Here is a 21,492-nt window from a genome sequence, read left to right on the forward strand (position 1 = left end):
CCGATTAATTAGACAGGGCATCGGTCAACTCGATCGTGATGGTCAGATATTGGCCAATACAATAAAGATCCTTTATCGTGTAAAGTATCTCTTTTTAATATGTTAAGATGTAATGGGGCAACTTAGGTATAGATTTCAATTTTTACACTAAAGGTGTTTCAGAAGTAGAGTCACCTAGTATTAATCGATGAGATCCAATCGGATTGGCCCGAAAAAGGTGTGGGGATGGGCCGACCTTTATGAAAACCAAGGGTCATGTCGGTTCAGATTAGCTTACAGTATCCCTGGAATTGGTAAACCTGGTAAAAAATTACCAATTTTTATCGAGCCTTCGGCCTGGCCCGGCCCGGTATAACGGTCACTATTTTTTTCTTTTAAATTTTTTACCATTGGCGGTAGTCAAAATTTGGTTTGACCATTGTCTAATGACTATTTTTTTTACAAAATTGGTCATTTTTAACCTCTAGAATTAAAAAAAAAAATAACACCCCCACCCTTAAAAATTAAAAAATTACATCCTTACCCTTTTGAATTATTATAAATAGCCTCCCCCACATCATTTTTCATACACAATTCTCTGTATCTCAAGTCTCAACTTTAATTCTCTCTCGCACTCTTTTTTAAATTGCTATAAAAAATCAATGAATTATTTTGATTGAATAGATATAGATACAATTCAATATTAACTTTGTACCCATACATATTATAAGTATAATCCTGGGGGGAGTAATAAATGGAAGATAGGTACTTTGATCAGAAACTTGTTTAATAAGCACCCACATGTGAGAGATAAAGTAGAAGGTTGCTAGAAGGTTAGAGATTGAATTGGATGGAACGGAAAAATAAAGAAAGAGGAGAAATTATCTAGGAATTGAATTTCTTATTATCTTTTATTATGTTTATTAAATTAGAAAATTGTATTTTTAATCTTTGAATGAATTGCACTATTATAAATTAATGTTTCGATTTAGTTGTTATAAACATTAAATATGCAAGTTCAAGTATTAAAGTAAATTTTGGTCATTAACTACTAATCTATAAATTACAAGTTTATAAATATTAAAATAAAAATTATATTATACTATTTTTATAGTATATTTTTCTATTAAATTTTTAAAAAAATTAGTCCGACTCAGATTGACCCGAACATGCACGGGTTTGATAAGACCCCCTAAACCTCGGCCCCTTAAGAGACCAGTAACCCCCGCCTGATACCGGTCCGAAATCGGAGCCAATATGGCTACTATTTTTCTGAACTGGCTCGGTCTCGCTAGTTCCTTAAACAACCCTATTTTGCACACACAATTATGTTAATTATTTATGCGTTTTAATATTTGATTACAATCAATTGTTATGATCGAAAATAATTACTTATCACTTTGGCTGCTACTACTATATATCACCTTTACGTTTAATTTCGTATGGAAGGCACTCTACTAAAAGATTAAATATGTCACACACATCTAATGTATTTTACAATGAATAAGAACATACATTAAGAAATTTGACTCGGTAATGTAAACGTCAATCAATTGCACAAAATTATCTCAAATTTACCATAAATTGGTCTATTTGATTAAAATCATGTTAAGAAACAATATTTCGTCATATACAAATTGATATAATCCATGAAAAAAAAATTGTAATGCATTATCGTATTCTTTAAACCAACTAAAAGAACAAGTAATTTGACTCAAGGGCGTATGGTGTTGAACCGACGAGTTCAATTGAGCCCATAATTTTCGACGCGGAAGTAAAAGGGGGCATTTGCATCTATGCTCGCTTTTTGTGTCACGTTTTAACTCGTGCCCGCTTTGCAAAAGAAATTGCAAGCGTACCCGCTTTTTCGTATAACTTCAGCATACAGGGCTGAAGTAGCAAAGACAATCACGCAAAACTTCAGCATTCTAGTAGCCGAGCCTGAAGTTCAGCTCTAGAGCTGAAGTTTTTGTTTTGTAACTCGTGAATTTCTTAAGTTTTTGTTTTTGTGTTTTTGTTTTGCAACTGGCGAACTTCAACTCTAGAGCTGAAGTTTTTGTTTTGTAACTCGCGAACTTCAGCTGTAGAGCTGAAGTTTTTGTTTTTGTAACTGGCTGAAGTTTTTGTTTTTGTAACTGGCTGAAGTTTTTGTTTTGTAACTGGCGAACTTCAGCTCTAGAGCTGAAATTTTTGTCTTTGTAACTGGGGAACTTCAGCTCCAGAGCTGAAGTTTTTGTTCTATATTTGATTAACTTCAACATGTTTTATGCTCTCATGTTTTATGCTATCTGATCCAAACTCTTCTTTCTTTTGTCCAATGTGTACACAGTATACAAGGTATCCGTAGTTTTCACTCACATTTAAGTTTGTCAACGCATTGGACTAATAAACAATATGTCTTGTATGTAATGAGAAAAGTTAGTTTCCATTAATTTTGAAAATATTGTACCTTATTATAAACCCAATGTCCATTAACATCACCTCCATCTCCTCTGTACAGTTCTGAATCATTGTAAAAAGAGACGACATAATGTATTTAATAATCATTGACATATGCCACTTTAGTTTGTTTCACCGAAATTCACAAATACAGAACTGAAATTTCAAAGAACTTTTATTATCTCATGGTTTGGGATTTTTAATGTTATAATAATCCAAGTGGAAGTCCTCAGTATATTTGCTTTAGCTTCATTAATCAAAGAGCGCAATGTTGAAGTCATCGTTGTAGAAGAAGAAGGAAGAAAACGAAGGAGGAGAAGGAGGAGGAGAAATGAGGCTAAAGTTGTTTAAAAAGTGGGTACAAGTTAAAAGTTTTTAAAAAAATGAGTATAAATTAAATGGGGGTGACCAAATAGGGTGCCCCGTGCAATTTTTACAAGTAAAAATTTATATGTAAAAATTCATTAAAATTATAAAAATAGTAGATATGAAACCATAAATTTAAAAATATAATGGATTCAATGCTAAAAACCTTGAAAGTTGAACCCATATCATTTAAATCCTGAATATGCCTCTGATTTGACTCGTTGCCAACTTGCCACCCTTCTTAAACTATAGGTACTAATACTATCATTCAACGGTGGATCCAGAATTTTAAAGTCATGCACGCTCGTCGGAAAGACTTCTTAAAGAACACGGAAAAAGAACTTAGCTATAAGTGCACACTCACTATTTATCTAATATTTTTTTACCTATGTAATATACTTAAATTCGGGTAAAGACAATGAGTGCTTGAGCATCTATAACTCTTTACATAGATCCGCCATCACTACCATTATTAACTATGTGAGAAAGAAACGTACAAATTGAAGGGAAAGAGCAATAAAACCAACATGAAGAATATAGGAAGGGGGTAGGTGAAGTGTTGTGGGGATAGACGAAAAATTAATTTCACCTTTCTTCAGAACTGAACCAACATCTTGTGCCCACACACAAACACTTGACCCCTAAGAATTAAAGATCGCTCAAATCTGTCTACATATTTCCCTTTAAATTCTAAATTCACTTTCACTAAAAATAGGCTTTAGAACTGAGAGTGTTAAGCAATCACCTTTTCACATGTCATCATAACTTGACGGTAATCTCGCATTTCCCATGTGACGTGCCCATCCCCACCCCCCTTTCTTGACCCCACCCCCCTCTACCCCCACACTCAGGGCTTAAGCATTGAGTACGAACTGAACCCACCACTCTTTAATTGAAACTGCACTGTGTAATGGAAGACCAAGCCTTGATATTCTAATCTTCAAGTCAGAAGTTAAAGACCCTTTTTCTTCATTCGTCTTTTTGTTGCGGAGAAAAAGAAATTAAAATCCATTTAGATTTTTTTGGGGAGGAAAGATCTAGGAATTTTTCCGAGTTTGAACAATTCTTGGTTGATCGTTTCTACCGTCAATGAAGGCAGAAACAGCGGTTTTGAATCCACCTCTCATCTCTTTTGACAACAAGAGGTACTCCTTTAAATCTCTCTTCCCCTTCCACTTTGTCAGCTCGATCCATGACTCATGCTGTTTGGATTCTTCATTATTATTTATATCTCACCAGGAATTGCAAAAAAAAAGAAAATATTTACTGCCCAGATGAACTTCCTCTGATTTTAATGTTTATATGAACATCAAGTTTCTCTTTGATTGTAAATTCAAAGTGTGTTTTGGTGACTGAGTGAAGTGTACTGCGGTGTGTAGTAAATCAGACTTTTTTTAGTCGACTATTCCACCAAGTACCTGTTATCTCCCACTGTACCGGTAATATTGCCAATCAAGGTTTAGGCAGATAGGCAGATAGAAAAAATGACTTAGCATGTTTTGTCTCCACAAAGATTTAAACCCCCGTCTCCAAGGTTTTCGCCTACTTCATTGACAGCTAGGCTGCACCTTAGGTGCGTAGTAAAGTGATGGGGATAAAAAAAAAATTGAGCTTTGTTCATGAAAATGTTGGATGTTCTAATTCGTGTTAGCAATCTCTAGTAGGTAATCAGTGAAGAAGTACGTAATCTTGTTCTTAATGAAGAAACTAACATGACAACCACTAGACTGCAGCACCTCCACTTAAAAGGGAAAAAGGACTTCGGTTGCTTACATTAAATCAATTTGGTCTATTGTGAGAAAATCAATTTTTCACCTATTAGCCGAATGTGCTTAAAACAAAGTGAAAATTTAAATCAATTATCTGACAACCGCTTTTGCAAGTAATAAATTTAACTTAAATAATAAAACCAAGTAGGAGCTAAACATAATCTTCATTCACTTTTGGTCTTAATGGGCTTGTTCTCTTTGAGCAATCAATGTTTAACAAGCTTTGGGCATTCTATAAAAATGAAGTTAATTTATCCTATTTAATATGTACTAATATAGTACCAAATAGGGACAAGAGAGAGAGAGAGAGTACAGGAAAGAAATGAGGAATGGGTGAAACTGAGAAGAACAAAAATGAGAAGGGAAATTATAATAGTAAATAGAAAACGATAAGAAAATAGAGGAGGGACTGAAGGGAGAAGGGATAGAAAGAGAAATTATATTAGTAAATCAATTAATCATATATAATACAGAGAATTTCAAGCAAATCATGTGAAGATTCTATTTATAGCATAGGGAATTCTAAACTAATTAGAACTTTTGAAACTACTGTAACTCTATTTATTACTAAAAAGATAACATGATCTTTAAATTAAGATTTTATTTATTTCATTTCTAACTAATAGATAAAGTGTTGATGTACAACTTTTTTACATTTTCTTTTGACTTATCACAAAAAAAAAGGGTGAAGTGATGAGAGTTAAAGAGGTGCGGAGAAGGGAACTCAACTTATGCAGCAGCTGCAATTTAAGCAATGGAGATGCGGAAATTAGCAAAATATTACTTCTCCATTGTTGCTACTTTGCAAATTTTGGGTTTGATTCTAAACCTATTTGGTGTATAAGGGGTAATTACAAATAGTATGAAACAAGCTCCGGAGTGTAGGCAAGGGCAAAAGATGAGAAAGGGAATGAAAGCAATATGGAATACTGTCCCATCTTACATTCTGTGAGCTATTTGTTGTGAAAGGAATAAGAGATGTTTTAAGGGGAAAAATGAGGCTATACAGTGTATGTTTTTGACAAAAGAGGTTATGCAATATTTAAAGTACAGGTACTTACTGTTTTATACTTGTGGTGTATAATGCAAAATGTAGATGAGTGTGGCTCTCTTTTAGGCTTCATGTCCTTAACAACAACAACAACAACCCAGTATAATCCCACAAGTTGGGTCTGGGGAGGGTAGTGTGTACGCAGGCCTTACCCCTACCCTAGGGTAGAGAGGCTGTTTCCAATAGACCCTCGGCATCCTTCCCTCCAAGAACTCCCCACCTTGCTCTTGGGGTGGCTCGAACTCACAACCTCTTGGTTGGAAGTGGAGGGTGCTTACTATCAGAGACTTAGCACCTGCTTGGTGTTGTTTGCATCAATAAAATACCTTATCAGAACAAAAGATTAATTATTTCAAGTGATCATGATATCCTCATGATCTCATTATTCTCTTCCAATTGGAGAAAATTCGATACAACAAGTGAGATTGTTTAGTCTGACTCTCAAAAGATTTGAGTTAATATAATGTGGTTATTGATCCTTTGATTGAATAAAATACTCGTGAAAACCACCATACTGAAGTGGACGAACAGCTTAGGCCATGAGTGGCCAGATAATTATTTCAAGTGTAAAGAGTGTATTAGTGTGATGCATAGGAACCTGTGCTTCAGTACCATATTGACATTGTACTGATAAGTGTTAAGGGAGAAAAGCAAGCAGAAGAGATGAGAACTAGGAAGAAGAGAGAAGATATAGTAAGAGAAGAAATAGAGATAAAAAGGAGAGGGGGTGTAGGAATAGAGATAGGTGACGTAGGGAGAAAGGTTAGAGAGAAAAATTGTTACACTAAATCAATTCAACCAATATTATCCATTTAAACAAGAATATGGAGACCCTATATGTATATATGTCGGGGAATTTTGAAGAAATAAGAGTTTTTGAAACTACTAGAACTCTATCCTAACAAGAAGTAATTAATACAAAGTAAAATTTTATGTCTAATAAGATTTATTTTGATTTTATTTATCTTATCAAAAAAAAATTCTAGTATTTTCTCTAACTAATAGAAAAGATAAGTAATATGAAGTGATAACCATATCATCACGGCAGTACATTAATATTTTTCCTGGGAACTTAACCATGTAAAGATTTTTGTTTCCATAAACCGTTCCTTAATTTTCTTGTTCCCACTAATTAGTGTCATTGTTAACAGGGATGCTTATGGATTTGCTGTACGACCTCAGCATGTACAAAGATACCGTGAATATGCTAATATCTACAAGGTACTCTTTTGTTCTTATTGCTGTTTTACCAGTTAATGTACTTTTTTTTTTTTTTTTTTTTTTTGAAGATTAGACAAGAGACCAGGGGGTGGGCAGAAGAAGGGAAGACCAAAAATAAACAATTTCTCTGTAGTCAGCTGAAGCGAAGCTGCAAACATCTTGTCTTCTGTTTATTTTAAGTCTACCACACTTCTCAGCAATCAAGCAGTGAATATTTCCTCATTATCTCACTTTGTGTTCGTTTCTTTTTTAGGAAGAAGAGGAAGAGAGGTCTGATAGGTGGAACGATTTTTTGGAGCGTCAAGCAGAGTCTGCTCAGTTACCCATAAATGGGATATCTGCAGACAAAAGTTCTACTAATCCTGGTGCCAAACCATTTAGTCAGGAGGTAAGTTGTGATGCACAGAACGGGGAAGAAGGTCAACTTGAAAATGCAACTGAGAAGGATGTCATACTGACCTCTGTGGAGAGGAAAATTTGTCAGGCTCAGATGTGGACGGAAATTAGACCCTCTCTACAGGCAGTTGAGGATATGATGAACACTCGTGTCAAAAAGAAAGTAAACTTAGCCAAACAGGAGCAAGATTCTGGTCCGAGGAAGCACCTTCCTGCAATTGAAGAGTCTAGACCCACAAAAGGAGTATCTGAAGAGGACTCAGAAGATGAGTTTTATGATATAGAAAGGTCAGAATCTTTGGACAAATCGGAGTTAGATTCGATGCAAGACATTCCGTTAAATGATACTACTGGCCATTTGGCTAATACTAGTCAAGAGTCTTTGCCTCCTTGGAAAGAAGAATTGGAGTGTCTTGTTCAGGGTGGAGTACCCATGGCTCTTAGGGGAGAGGTACATAGAATTTTTGAAATTTCCTTATGATTGTGTTCTTTAAAGTAATCTGAGTTCATGCACTAGCTTTATTCATGTAAGCTTAATATTGGAATCACAGCTTTGGCAAGCCTTTGTGGGTGTGAGGGCACGCAAAGTGGGGACCTATTATCAAGATTTGCTTGCATTAGGCACTAGATCTGGTAATAATACGGAGCTTAAAAGTGTGGAATCAGAGGACTGTGGAAGTTCAGTGGACGCGAGCATAGACAGTGTATCTATACCTGAAAAATGGAGAGGGCAGATTGAGAAGGTTATTGAATGTGCTATATCTCAGCTATGCTTTTGAGTTCCTTTTGCGTTCTATGTTACTGCTGGTTTTTCCATTTCGGGTCCAAGCTTATCTTGCAGTTTATTGCAGGATCTACCACGAACATTTCCTGGACATCCTGCTCTAGATGAGGATGGGAGAAATGCCTTAAGGCGTTTACTTACAGCCTATGCTCGACACAATCCCTCGGTTGGCTATTGTCAGGTATTTCTGTCAGCATATCTCTTTTTTATGTACTCGTCCTTTTCTCCTCTTTTTCCCCTCCGGGAATTTGGAAATTGTGGGGGAAGCTATTCATGTTTGTCAAGTTCTTTGAAATTCTGTTTGACCATGTCGCCAGAAGAAAATTGGGTTACCAACATTACAAGTCGGTTGTTGATTCGATTTTGCCCTTAAAATAATAGTTGATGAATTACTACGATGTGGAGAAGATTATTATTTAAATATTTGCATTCTTGAAGTAAGTGAGAGATGCCGAATCTTATCATCTATTTAAGTGTGTCGGACATTGTTCCCAGACAGTTCTAAGAGGTGCTGTAGACATGGTGTTATTTCTCTTCTTCTGTGTATATCAGCATTTCATTCTAGGGTTTATTTCTAAACTCTATTTTCTTTTAAATATTATCTGCGCATACGAGTGCTATATTTCTAGTTTGTGAAAAATCTGTTTCTTTCATCTTATGCTTCACCTATTTAATAATCCTTTGGTGTCGATCAAACCACACTTTTTGTCTAATAATGCAGGCCATGAATTTCTTTGCTGGTCTGTTATTGCTTTTAATGCCGGAGGAAAATGCATTTTGGTATGTTGTTCTTAACTTTGTTTGCATCTAATTTTCCAGAGGAACATCTTCATTTATATGTAGAGGAGAGCTTCTACTCACAGTTCACAGTTCAGAGAGCATTGGCGTTCTTTAGCACATCACACTTATAGAGTTATTTGTTATGGGGTTGTAAATTGTAAAATGAGCTTCCGTATAATTTTGGTCGCTTTGTCTCATCAAAATCAAAATGTTGAAAAACACTTACAGGACTTTGATGGGGATTTTAGATGATTACTTTGATGGATACTACTCAGAAGAGATGGTAGAGTCTCAGGTAAAAAAAAAAGTTTTGGTTTTTGCTTGCCATAACTTGGTGCTACATCTTCGTCCCCACTACATTACTTTGGTATGTTTCAGTTGCATATGAGAAATATGAACATATCCACAAGATTTTATTTACTACAGTCTCTTATCAGGTTGACCAACTTGTTCTTGAGGAGTTGGTGCGAGAGAGATTTCCAAAGTTGGGTATGGCTTTTACTTTAATTTCCTTTTGTGAAGCACCTTTCTTCAGGTTATCTATCAGTCTGTTGGCGGTAATCATTATTATTTGTTGACTCTTTGGTGTCTTATTCCACCATTGCTTTATTGCAGTTAATCATCTGGATTACCTGGGAGTGCAAGTAGCATGGGTAACAGGACCATGGTTCCTCTCCATATTTATGAACATGCTTCCATGGGAAAGTGGTCGGTTTTTCTCTCTCATGAAAAATTTAAGCTGTATAGTGGCCGATAATGTAGATATAACCAAGTTTTAAGTTGTCATTGTGCTTAATTTTAGGGCACTGCTCTCAGAATCTTCTTATTTGCATCTTTATCATCTTACGTTTGTTGACGCCCTTTCTCATTAATTTTCCTTTGTTTTAGTCCTTAGGGTATGGGATGTGCTTCTGTTTGAAGGAAATCGAGTGATGTTATTTCGTACAGCGCTTGCTTTGATGGAATTATATGGTAATCTTTGAGTTCACAAGGGTTGACAAATTGCAAGTTCTTCTTCCTTGCAGCTTTATTCTATATACAAATTTGGGTTGCACAAAATTCATGTAGTTTGGTCTTGCCCAGGACCTGCATTAGTTACCACAAAAGATGCTGGGGATGCAGTCACCCTGCTGCAGTCGCTTGCTGGCTCAACATTTGATAGCAGTCAACTTGTTCTGACTGCATGCATGGGCTATCAAAACGTCAGTGAAGCTAGATTAGAAGTACTAAGAAATAAGCATCGTCCAGCCGTGAAGGCTGCATTGGAAGAGAGGACTAAAGGGCTCCGAGTTTTGAGGGATTCTCAGGGTCTAGCATCTAAACTGTACAGTTTTAAGCATGATTCTGGATCTGCGATTTTAGGAGTCACTAAAACAGATCAAAAGGCTGATGCAGAGACAAATAGTGATGCATCTCAGACGGATATTGCATCTGCTAATATGGATGAACTTTATATGAGCCTGAATGGGAATGTGGAAATAGATTCTGTTCCAGATCTTCAAGAACAGGTAGCTTTTGGTCATATCTCTCCTAAATTATAATATATTTCATTCTCCTTTGAACTTGCAAACCTTTCCTGATCAACTATTAATAACCATATTCTACTCTGCTTTATCGTCTCATTTAACTTTCTAAACTAGCACTTTAGAATTATTCATGCAGCTTACTGAATTTGTCGTATTTTGTATAGAGATATTTTGGAAGTGAAAGCTTGAGATGGTTATTGATCAAGTTAAGAATTTTGGTCCAAGGATACAACCCTCTTTAATTAATTTTTCCTGTTTCAAAGTAAGTGACCTGGAAGATTCCAGAATAATTAGAGATGTACCACAGAGTGAGCTTGAATGGTCATTTGTTTAGCAGAATCCTCCTTGGTTAAGAACCTTCATTAGAAAGTTCAGTGAATGTACTTGAGGCAGGAACTTCAGCTTATGATGCCAAACACTGATTTTAGCTTGGTCATAACTAACATATAAAGGACTGGATGCAGAAACAGATTGGAAAATCGCTGTAGTTACTGGACTTGTAAGCTTAGTGAGTGGTTGTTTGTCGGACTCTTGTTATTTAAAGTGATTCAGTTTGCCATTCTTTGATGGGCAGTTCCTTAGTCACAGCCTGATATAGTACGAATGACGATGTTCTTGTTAGTCTCTTTGGACCAGGTGCTGAACTGAAGGTGTGCAATTGCAGGTTTAGTAGCTGAACCTTCTGGCGAATTAGGGAAGAAAAAAGAGCAAATGAAGGAAGAAAAGACAGTCCTTGGATTTGTTATGCAGTAGGGGTAGGCTTTGGATGTTTGTTGATTAAAGCAAATGATTTCATAGTTTGTGTTTCTGAGCATAGATTGTGAAGAAAAAAGGCCATATATGGGGTTTTGTCAAAGATAATTGTTAAAGAATGGCAAGGAACTTTTTTCAGAAATGTGAAATTAGGGAGAGCCTAATGAGATATTTGACTTGTTTGTCAGATGGTTTGGCTTTTAAAGGAAAGATACAGCCTACCAGTGTACTAACAACATGAAGTCTTTTGAGTACTGATATATTCTATATATACACACAGAGTCAACATCATCTCTCTAGGCGCTGTCTTATCAAAAAATAAAATCATCTCTCGGGCGTTCTGATTTATTTTAACTGCTGTGTCGAAAGCCTGTTTATCAGAAAACTCTGACCTTTGGTTCAAGTACATCTCCCGTCAGATTTTCGAATATCTTTTCATCCAATAAAGCTAGAAAATGCATGTAGGTTTTCTGGGAATATAGCAACATTCTATGGTACTGTCCAGTTATAATATTTGTGCCTCCATAATGACATATCCTCCAAGATACCAATAATAAAGGAGGAATCCTTTTTTTTTTAAAATCTTACCTTTCAAAAAAATAAAAATAAAGGATGTATCATGGTTTTGTCAAAATTAATCACCTAGAGTGGGTGTGAGTTATCTCTATTTGCCATAGTATTTAGGAGTCTCAGGCTCTCATCACTGGATTGACAATGTGAGAATGCACAGGAGAAAATATTATTGATTAATATTGACAATGATACAATGAGCCCTATATATATAATACATGTCCTACTCCTAATACATATGGAATTAGGGTTATTTACTACTATTTAACTATCAAACTAACACTCCCCCTCAAGCTGGTGCATATAAATCATATGTACCGAGCTTGTTACATATATAACTAATACGAGGACCAGTGAGACTTGGTGAAAATATCAGCAAGCTGATCATTCGACTTCACAAATTTTGTAGCAATATCTCCCGAGAGTATCTTTTCTCTAACAAAGTGATAGTCAATCTCGATGTGTTTAGTTCTCTCATGGAATACTGGATTTGACGCAATATGAAGAGCAGCTTGATTATCACACACTAATCTCATCTGACTAATCTCACCAAATTTCAACTCCTTGAGCAACTGTTTGATCTAAATTAGCTCACATGTGGCCATAGCCATTGCTCGATATTCTGCTTCTGCACTAGACCGAGCAACCACATTCTGTTTCTTGCTCTTCCAAGACACCAAATTTCCTCCTACTAAGACACAATATCCAGACGTAGAACGTCTATCAGAAGGTGATCCTGCCCAATCAACATCTAAGTATCCAACGATTTGCTCATGGCCTCGATCCTCAAACAATAAGCCTTTGCCTGGAGCTGATTTTATATACCGAAGAATGCAGACAACTGCATCCATAAACTGACTCACAACACTCACAGGAAAGGAAATGTCAGGTCTAGTCACTGTGAGGTAATTTAATTTACCAACCAACCGCCTATATCTTGCAGGATTGATAAGAGACTCTCCCTGTCCTGGCAGAAGTTTAGAATTCGGATCCATCGGAGTGTCAACAGGTCTACAACCTGTCATTCCTGTCTCCTCAAGAATATCTAAGGCATACTTCCGTTGTGAGGTCAAAATACCTGAGCTAGACTGCGCGACCTCAATACCCAGAAAATACTTTAATCTGCCCAGATCCTTAGTCTGAAAGTGCTGAAAGAGATGTTGCTTCAACTTACTAATATCATCCTGATTATTGCCGGTAATAACAATATCGTCAACATAAACGACCAGATAAATACAGAGATTTGAAGCAGAATGTCGATAAAATACAGAGTGATCAGCTTCACTACGAGTCATGCCAAACTCCTGAATAACTGTGCTAAACTTACTAAACCAGGCTCGAGGAGACTTCTTTAGACTATAGAGGGACCGGCGCAACCGACATACAAGGCTACTAGACTCCCCCTGAGCAACAAAACCAGGTGGTTGCTCCATATAAACGTCATCCTCAAGGTCCAAATATCTGAGTATACCCTTTGGCAACAAGACGAGCCTTAAGTCGATCAACCTGGCCATCTGGACTAGCTTTGACTGCATACACCCAACGACAACCAACAGTCGATTTACCCGAAGGAAGAGGAACAAGCTCCCAAGTACCACTTCTATGTAAAGCAGACATCTCGTCAATAGCCTGTCACCATCCGGGATGAGACAGTGCTTCACTTGTGACTTAGGGATGGAAACAGAGGACAAAGATGACACAAATGCACAATGGGATGATGATAGACAATGGTAACTTAAACCGACATAATGAGGATTAGGATTAAGTGTGGACCGTATACCTTTTCGTAGTGCAATCGGTTGATTAAGAGGAGACAAGTCCGCAGTATTAGCAGGGTTAGGTGTAGGACGTGAATCAGCTGGGCCTGATGCTGGGCGCGGATGACGATAATAAGTCAGGAGTGGTGGAGCTGTAGAAGGTTGAACTGGACTAGGTGGTGGCACTAGAGCTATAGTTGGTGGAACTGGACTCGGTGGTGGCACTGGAGCTATAGGTGGTGGAGTTGCAACTGGAACTGTAGGTGGTGGAGCTATGGAGGAAGATGAATGGGAGATAGGGACTGAATCTCCAAAAGAAGGAACTGGTAGCACCTCAGAAATATCTAAGTGATTAACTGGACCTGTGAAGTATGATTGGGTTTCAAAGAAGGTAACAACAGACATAAGAAATCGCTGAGGGTCAGGAGAATAACATCGCTATCCCTTTTGCATTCTCGAGTAACTTAGAAATATGCACTTAAGAGCACGAGGAGCTAACTTATCTTTTCCTGGAGTAAGGTCATGAACAAATCACGTACTCCCAAAAACACGGGGTGGAAGAGAGAATAAAGGTAAGTGGGGAAACAAGACAGAGAATGGAACTTGATTTTGGATAGCTGAAGATGGCATACGATTAATAAGATAACAAGATGTAAGAACTGCATCTCCCCAAAAATGCAGCAGTAGGGAACAAATCACGTACTCCCAAAGACACGGGGTGGAAGAGAGAATAAAGGTAAGTGGGGAAACAAGATAGAGAATGGAACTTGATTTTGGATAGCTGAAGATGGCATACGATTAATAAGATAACAAGATGTAAGAACTGCATCTCCCCAAAAACGCAGCGGTAGGGTACGAACAGTTTCAATAAGATGTCTATTCTTTCTTTCAGCTAAGATGTGTACAGACAAGATGTTTGATGAATAATCTCATAGGAGTTCATAAACTGCTGAAATGGGGAAGACAAATACTCTAGGGCATTATCACTACGAAATGTGCGGATAGAAACCCCAAATTGATTTTGAATTTCAGTGTGGAAGGTCTGGAAAATAGAAAACAACTCAGATCGATTTTTCATCAAAAATATCCAAGTGCACTTGAAATAATCATCAATGAAACTGACAAAGTAGCGGAATCCCAAGGTAGAACTGACCCGACTAGGACCCCAAACATCTGAATGGACTATAGTAAAAGGTCATAGTTAGACTTTGGGATGGGCCGGCTGGTCCGCCTTAGGTTTGCACCGGTCGTTTCGTCCCTTGTGCCGGCGATGTGCTCCTGGCCTTAATTGGCTGGGTCGTGCCTCCGGCGCTGTTACTTTGAAGAAATTAGAGTGCTCAAAGCAAGCCTACGCTCTGATATCATGTGAGAATGCACGGGAGAAAATATTATTGATTAATATTGACAATGATACAATGAGCCCTATATATATAAAATACATGTCCTACTCCTAATACATATGGGATTAGGGTTATTTACTACTATTTAACTATCAAACTATCAAACTAACAGACAAGTCAGTTGATTTACCTGGCCTCAAGTCGCCTATTAGCACCTGCGGAAGGATCATTATAGAGACCTGCATAGCAGAAAAAACTTATACACATGCGCGCACACGCGTATATTACCAATCCCGTGTGACTTTACTGCAAATGAATATGTTATGTGCACTGAAGTGTCATGTAGCTCTCATGTCTAGTTTACATCAAGTACTATGTTGAATTTAATACTCACTGGCTGTAGAAGTCTTTTGAAATATGATGCTACACAGCTGCATCTATGATTTTCAATGCTATTTCTCTTGTCTGGCTTTTATTTCATATTTAATCATACAGTATTGCCTGCTATTCATGCCTGATGTAAGGTAATAGAATATGTTTTCTAAAGTATTACTCACTTACTCACATGATTCCTCTTTTCTTTTTCATTTTATTTATCTTTTCACCTCCCATCTTTTCATTTATCTCTGTTTTCCGTAATTTCCCTACCTTCAACTCCAATTTAGTCTTTATCTTTTCTTGTTTGATTTGATTATTTCTTCTTAGAAATTTGTGGAATTTGATTGTTAGTTTGGATATTATCAAAGTAATATTTCAGATAGCTTCGAATAGTCTGTGAATGGTCATATATTATTCTGGTGTACCTTCACTTTGCATATTTTAACGTATGATTTCAATGCAGGTGGTTTGGCTGAAGGTTGAGATGTGCAAGTTGTTGGAGGAGAAACGATCTGCTGAACTAAGGTGCACATATTAGATGTTAATGTTAATGTTGTATTACTTTGCATTTTGGCTTTTGTCATAGTTGGTCACTTCGAACTGTAACTTCTTTACCTTATGAACGTTTTTTAACAGTTGATTGATATTTTCGTGAAACCTTTATGCTACAACAAAGGTGTGGCCTTTTTCTGAAATCATTCTGTACTTGCAGTAAGAATCACCCTTGTTTTTTTGTTAATTTTAGGAGGCAAAGTAAATAACAAATTTGAAACCATGGATCCTCCCATCCAGTTGAAACCCACCTATTTTTGGTTCTGCTACCTTTTCTCCCAATTTTTGTCCTTTCCTCTGTGTGCCTCATGATTCAGGGTGGGGAAAGAGTAACTAAGTAGCAAAAGGGGGTGTTTTGATGCCTCAAATTTCTGCTCTGATCAATTGTCTCAAAGCATGAGGGAAGTATCTGAGAAAGTAAGCCAATCTCTGACAGCCTAAGGTCACCAAAAGAATTGCAAAATATCTATTCAAAATTAAAGTAGTCTGTATTGACTGTCATTTTTTATAAAAAGAGAGAACCGTGATGCTTAGAATTTGGTAGTTTAACTCTCCCTTTAGAGAGTAGTCTATCAAACTTGGAACTCAATGGAGTTTAATATTTATCCTTACCTTATAAATAATGGCATTGAACATTTCTTTATTTTTGCTATTTGTCTGTAGCACTTTTGGTCAAGATTTTATACCTATTCGTGTGTGTGGGTGAAGAAAACAAAGAAAAAAGAGATATTAAGTGGACTAATGATGTCCTTTTGTGTTTTTTCCATGTATGCAGAGCAGAGGAGTTGGAAACAGCATTGATGGAGATGGTCAAGCAGGATAATAGGCGGCAGTTGAGCGCAAGGGTACTTAAGAGTTTTGTTTATGCATGCATTATATACTTCCGCCTGAGTAGAAAATTATATCCCTGCATTCATAATTCTCATCCCTCTATATCAAAAGACAGTGAAGACCCCCAGCTTTCTGGCATTTTACTCAGCATGCTTTGATGTGCTTCTTATAAGCCTGTGATGGATTTGGTCAAGTGAAGCATCTAATTATCTGATTGCTTGTGCATCCCCGCACCCGTATCCGTACTAGGATCCATATCCTCCAATCTTAGAATTCACATTTCGAAGGATCCGACCTCTAGATCCACACCTGTTTCGGACAGCCTTACCCGCGTCCGAGCAATTTAGGACCATGCATTCGTCAATGAAATAAACATGTGCAACCTTGAATACTCTCGGTGTTCACGTAGAATAGTCAATTGTCTAATAAGGGGTTACAATTGTCTTATCATCCTGGACCCAGTTTGGTTTCTTGGATTGTAGGGTGGATACGTAGAGGGTGAAAAATCCCTAGGTTTTTTCGAGATGATGGGACACCAGTAAACTAAGTCTCAACCATAAGGAGGTGCCTCAAAATCCCCAGGGATCGTTTAATTTTTTTTTTTTTAATCTCTTCTTCTCTGGGGTTTTGCTTGATTGTTTTCTTTTTCCTTTCCTTTTTATTTTTGATAAGTGGTTTTGGTTGACTGTAATTCTCTGGTTCAAAAGCACATCTTCCCTATGATTCACAAGTTTGACTGTAATGTCTGCCGCTGTACATCTTTTTGAGCATGGAAGAAAAGAGCTTCCTACACTTTTTAGATGGTTGGCACAATAAACTCTCTTTCCAAAACTTCATTGATAAATTCCACATATGTTTGTTAAGCATAATCAGTCTCAAGTTAGGATAATGGAGGAGGATTGCTGTAGGTTGACGACTAGCACTTAATTCAGTGATGGATCAATTATGAGAATGTTCTAAAAATGCAGACACTAAGAGGGATGTACAAGATTGGACAGGATTAAATGATCACATCCAACAGAAGTTGCAAATAGCATACATAGAGGTTAAAATGAGACGCCTTAAAGAGAAGTGGCTCATGTAAGAGCTTGCCAACTTCCAACCAAGAAGTTTGGAGTTTGAATCACCAAATGGGGAAGTGGAAAGAATCTTGAAATCTCTTTGAATTATAGTGGACTTAGCTAAGCGCAGAACACAAAGGAAACAAAGAATCTACATTGGCAATACCAATTTGTTGTGATTACCAGTAATCTGAGTAGGGATAAACGGGAGATCTAGAGAACCTCTAATTGCCCAAAAAACAAACTACTGAGTACTAGAATGAAAGTACTTTGGGCCTGAATAAAGTGGAAATAATAAAAGAGCGTGCATACAGCTACCTCAACTAATTTAGTGATGGGTAGGGGCATAGTTTGGGCAAACCCGAAATCCAGATTTTTTGAATTTTTGGATTTTGGATTTAATTCTTAAAATTTTTGGATTTCGGATTGGATGTTGGATTTGGTACTTCGGATTTTTGGATATCCAAAAATCCAAAAATTTTATACTTAGTGCTATCCATTAGATATTAGTCCATTGGTCATGCCAACGGTAATCAGCCCAATATCCTACCCATTAAATATTATCTCATATATTTAATACTAATGATTAAGTTACTGTCAGAATACTTTCTATTTGGGTATAGTTTTACTATTGTTAATTCTTATTGGCCTTATTAATGTCTCGTGATAATAATTTCATTACTAGAATACTTTATTTGAAGGGTTACGGTGAAAATGAGGAACTTTTACGGCAATTTAACATGAATATTTCATTTGGATGTTCATTTTTGTAAGAATAAGAAACAACTCAATATATAGGCTCAAAATCGAAAATCCGAAATATCCAAATCGATTAATTCGAAGCCGAACTTAAAAAATCCGATCCAATCCGGGATTATTTGGATTGTCATTTCTTTTGTCTGGAAATCGAAAATCCAAACCGAAATTTTCATATCTAATCCAAACTGCCCGAACGCCCACCCATAGACTGATGGGGCTTAGTTGATTGGTTGGTTTCTTCCCTTCTTTCATATTTTGCTTTTTTCTTATCCCACGTAGATTATTATTTTTGGGTTGTTTCTTCTTTTTCTTTCCTTAAGTGAAGATTAAATTTCATGATGACATTTGCACACTGGCATATCCCTGTGATTTAGGTTGAGCAATTAGAACAAGAGGTTGTTGAGCTCCGACAGGCACTTGCTGATAAGCAAGAGCAAGAGAGTGCCATGCTTCAGGTGACAATTCTCATTAAATATTTGATGATAACATATCTGAATATTATCTAATATCTTCATTCTAGCTTGCTATGGTGTTTTATATGAATGAAATTGCTTTCTAGGTTCTCATGAGGGTTGAGCAAGAACAGAGGGTAACGGAAGATGCTCGTAGATTCGCTGAACAAGAGGCAGTAGCTCAAAGATTTGCCTCTCAAATGCTACAGGTTTTTCTACTGATTGAATTTCTTGGTGAAACATTTTGACTTATATTTCATGTTACTTCAATTTTATTTATAGTAATTAGTAAACTAGGTCAATCTTTTTCTGCTTATTTGGATGAACATTTTTAAATGCAGTGAATTTCTCCTAATACTCTTCGTGATCTGCATAGTGGATATATCATCTCTTTATGTTTTCTTTTGCAGAAGCTCATTCAAATTATAACATATTGGTGTCCATGATGATGCTTAATCATGTCCCTCATTCATCTAAAACATACATCCATAGTTGTTTTATTGATATTTTCAATCCTAATAAATATATTATGATTCCATTAGATTTGGTGAAGATCTTCATTGGTGGATCTTTTAAAGTGAATTTGAGCACCGTAGCTGCTTAAACACAAGAGGTGTGCTTAATATAGTCTTCTATTCACTTGACCTTAAGCACCATCTTTTTGAGGGTTGTGTTTAGGTAGTCCTTTCTAGATGCTTTATTTATTATTCACCTTTTGAACCAAAGTATCCATATCTTCCCAATTTTTGGCAAGCCGCAGTATTTTGCTCTAAAAATGCTAGAATTGCATGAACGGCTGCAGATAATTCTGATGCCATCTTTTGTACATACCATTTAACGGATTTCATTGCTCCTCATAACCTTCAAGCCCCCCCCCCCCCCCCCAAAAAAAAAAAAGGCAGTCACATTAAAATCATTGGATTGACGCCCTTCTTGTCCATTCGGAACAACAATGTGTAATTGGAAAATAATAAAATAAATGGCTAATACATTGGATATCTCATGTTTACAATTGCTATGCAGGAGAAGTATGAAGAAGCCACGGGATCCCTCGCTGAGATGGAAAAGAGGCTTGTTATGGCTGAATCAATGCTGGAGGCTACCTTGCAATACCAGTCCGGACAAAATAAAGTATTACCTTCTCCAAGGTAATAGTTCCTTACATATGATATCCTCGTGAGGTACTGATCGACACACCATTTGTACCTCCCATCGGGTTATCATAGTGTTTTTCCTGATATCATGTCCTGTGTTATGAAGTCCTCCGATTATTACCATGTCTTTGTCACTAGTAATGCAAACCACATACAGTAATTTCTTCAAGCATATCTTTATTTCTCTAAAATGGATGAATACGCTCTTCTATAGATCCACACAGCTTTCATCTCCGGTACGGGGCAACCAAGATTCATCATCGGAGATACCTGCTAGAAAGATCAGCTTGCTGTCGGTGCCATTTGGACTTGGATGGCGTGACAAGAACAAGGTGAGTCCATAATTTTTTAAATCCAATTTTTGAGATGTTGTCGACTAAATTAAAATTGTGTTAGAATCTCCTGTCAAAAGACAAGCCTAGTTTACTGCATTTGTAAGAGCATACAATTTAACCTGTAGATATTAATATTACCTCCACTGGTATTTCATCATCCACCGGCCTCTTTCAGACCTGTACCCATATTAACTTCTGAATAAAGCTTTATGTACTCCATCTTCTTGCTTTATTAGACCAAGTTGTCTAGTTTAGGGGCAATAAGGACATTCTATAGAAAATGCAGTTGGATTTTGTCGAGTCAAGTAACTACAGTCTCTTAACGCTGGTTGAAGCTCTCATAGTGTGGCTTCTATAGGAGAGATATACCCCCCTCCCCCCCTGCTGCCCTACAACTATCTCTTTATTCCAGTTTTAATGTAGCATACTTCGTCTTTGAACTGCCAACCGAACGCGGTTATACTTGCCAGTATTAAAATAATTGAATGATACAGGGGAAGCCAGCCGAGGAGGTTATTGACAGCAAGCCAGTGAATGAGGAACCCAGTCCAAACACTCAGCAGAAGGAAATGAACGGCCATCAGATGGAGCAGAAACTGCAAGAGGTCTAAGAAGGGCTGCTGCTGGAACAAATTTCATCTGTCGCCTGGAATTCAAAAGGCTAGATATGAGATGCCCTTTTTTATATTGGTCACAAAAGAATTGAAGCGACACTTTTTGTATTTTTTTTCTTCATTAAATCCCCTTAAGAGCATATATAGTCAGTTTATTTGTTCATCAAGTGACAATAATAGTGAGTTACAAGATGATAGTGTAGAAAAGGAAATGTTCTTTTACTATCTTGTTAGTAAAGTGGCGGTTTCCAATGTATAATGTTGATGGGAAATTCCTTATAAGAATGGAAGAAAAGAATGTAGTGGGTTGAATTTGGATACACACTGCTCTTTATGTATGGGTGAAGTAAGGACTTATGTATCCATGTATACCAGACTCTTCTTCCGCTAATATGAAGCCAGTAACTTTAGTTTGACTTAATTTTGCTTAGAAAAGATCCTTCCTATGAGATCATAGAGAATTTGAATCTTGATTTTGCATATTTATTGTTATTATAATTGAGTTTATTATAGTGTTATGTTATCATGTTTTTGAAGTACTGCAGGTTTTATTGTAATGTTGGAGGTTTAGTTATTATGCTTTTTGGACTCTTATTTTAGAATGGTAAGCAGATATTGGAAATCA

At 36.8% G+C, this 21,492-nt stretch overlaps 1 protein-coding gene across 1 annotated transcript; it reads left to right on the plus strand.

The window, feature by feature from the left end:
- The first annotated feature begins 3,204 nt into the window (after nucleotides 1–3,204).
- Nucleotides 3,205–21,288, plus strand: LOC107780032 (uncharacterized). The gene is made up of 18 exons (XM_016600539.2): nucleotides 3,205–3,929; nucleotides 6,756–6,825; nucleotides 7,079–7,672; nucleotides 7,773–7,964; nucleotides 8,073–8,186; nucleotides 8,727–8,785; nucleotides 9,014–9,080; nucleotides 9,223–9,274; nucleotides 9,401–9,493; nucleotides 9,674–9,757; nucleotides 9,869–10,293; nucleotides 15,573–15,634; nucleotides 16,437–16,506; nucleotides 18,687–18,767; nucleotides 18,872–18,973; nucleotides 19,788–19,912; nucleotides 20,133–20,250; nucleotides 20,748–21,288. The coding sequence occupies exons 1-18, from the start codon at nucleotides 3,874–3,876 to the stop codon at nucleotides 20,862–20,864; spliced, it is 2,481 nt and encodes an 826-aa protein (XP_016456025.1). The 5' UTR covers nucleotides 3,205–3,873; the 3' UTR covers nucleotides 20,865–21,288.
- The last annotated feature ends 204 nt before the right edge of the window (nucleotides 21,289–21,492 follow it).

Source organism: Nicotiana tabacum, chromosome 11 (genome assembly GCF_000715075.1).
Source record: "Nicotiana tabacum cultivar K326 chromosome 11, ASM71507v2, whole genome shotgun sequence".
In the NCBI taxonomy this organism is placed as follows: Eukaryota; Viridiplantae; Streptophyta; class Magnoliopsida; order Solanales; family Solanaceae; genus Nicotiana; species Nicotiana tabacum.

Bases quoted from the DNA above. Each gene is read 5' to 3' on its own strand.
- LOC107780032 (XM_016600539.2), top strand. From the start codon at position 3,874: ATGAAGGCAGAAACAGCGGTTTTGAATCCACCTCTCATCTCTTTTGAC. The intron at 8,187-8,726 runs GTATTTCTGTCA...CTAATAATGCAG, and splicing joins CCTCGGTTGGCTATTGTCAG to GCCATGAATTTCTTTGCTGG. The intron at 10,294-15,572 runs GTAGCTTTTGGT...ATTTCAATGCAG, and splicing joins TTCCAGATCTTCAAGAACAG to GTGGTTTGGCTGAAGGTTGA.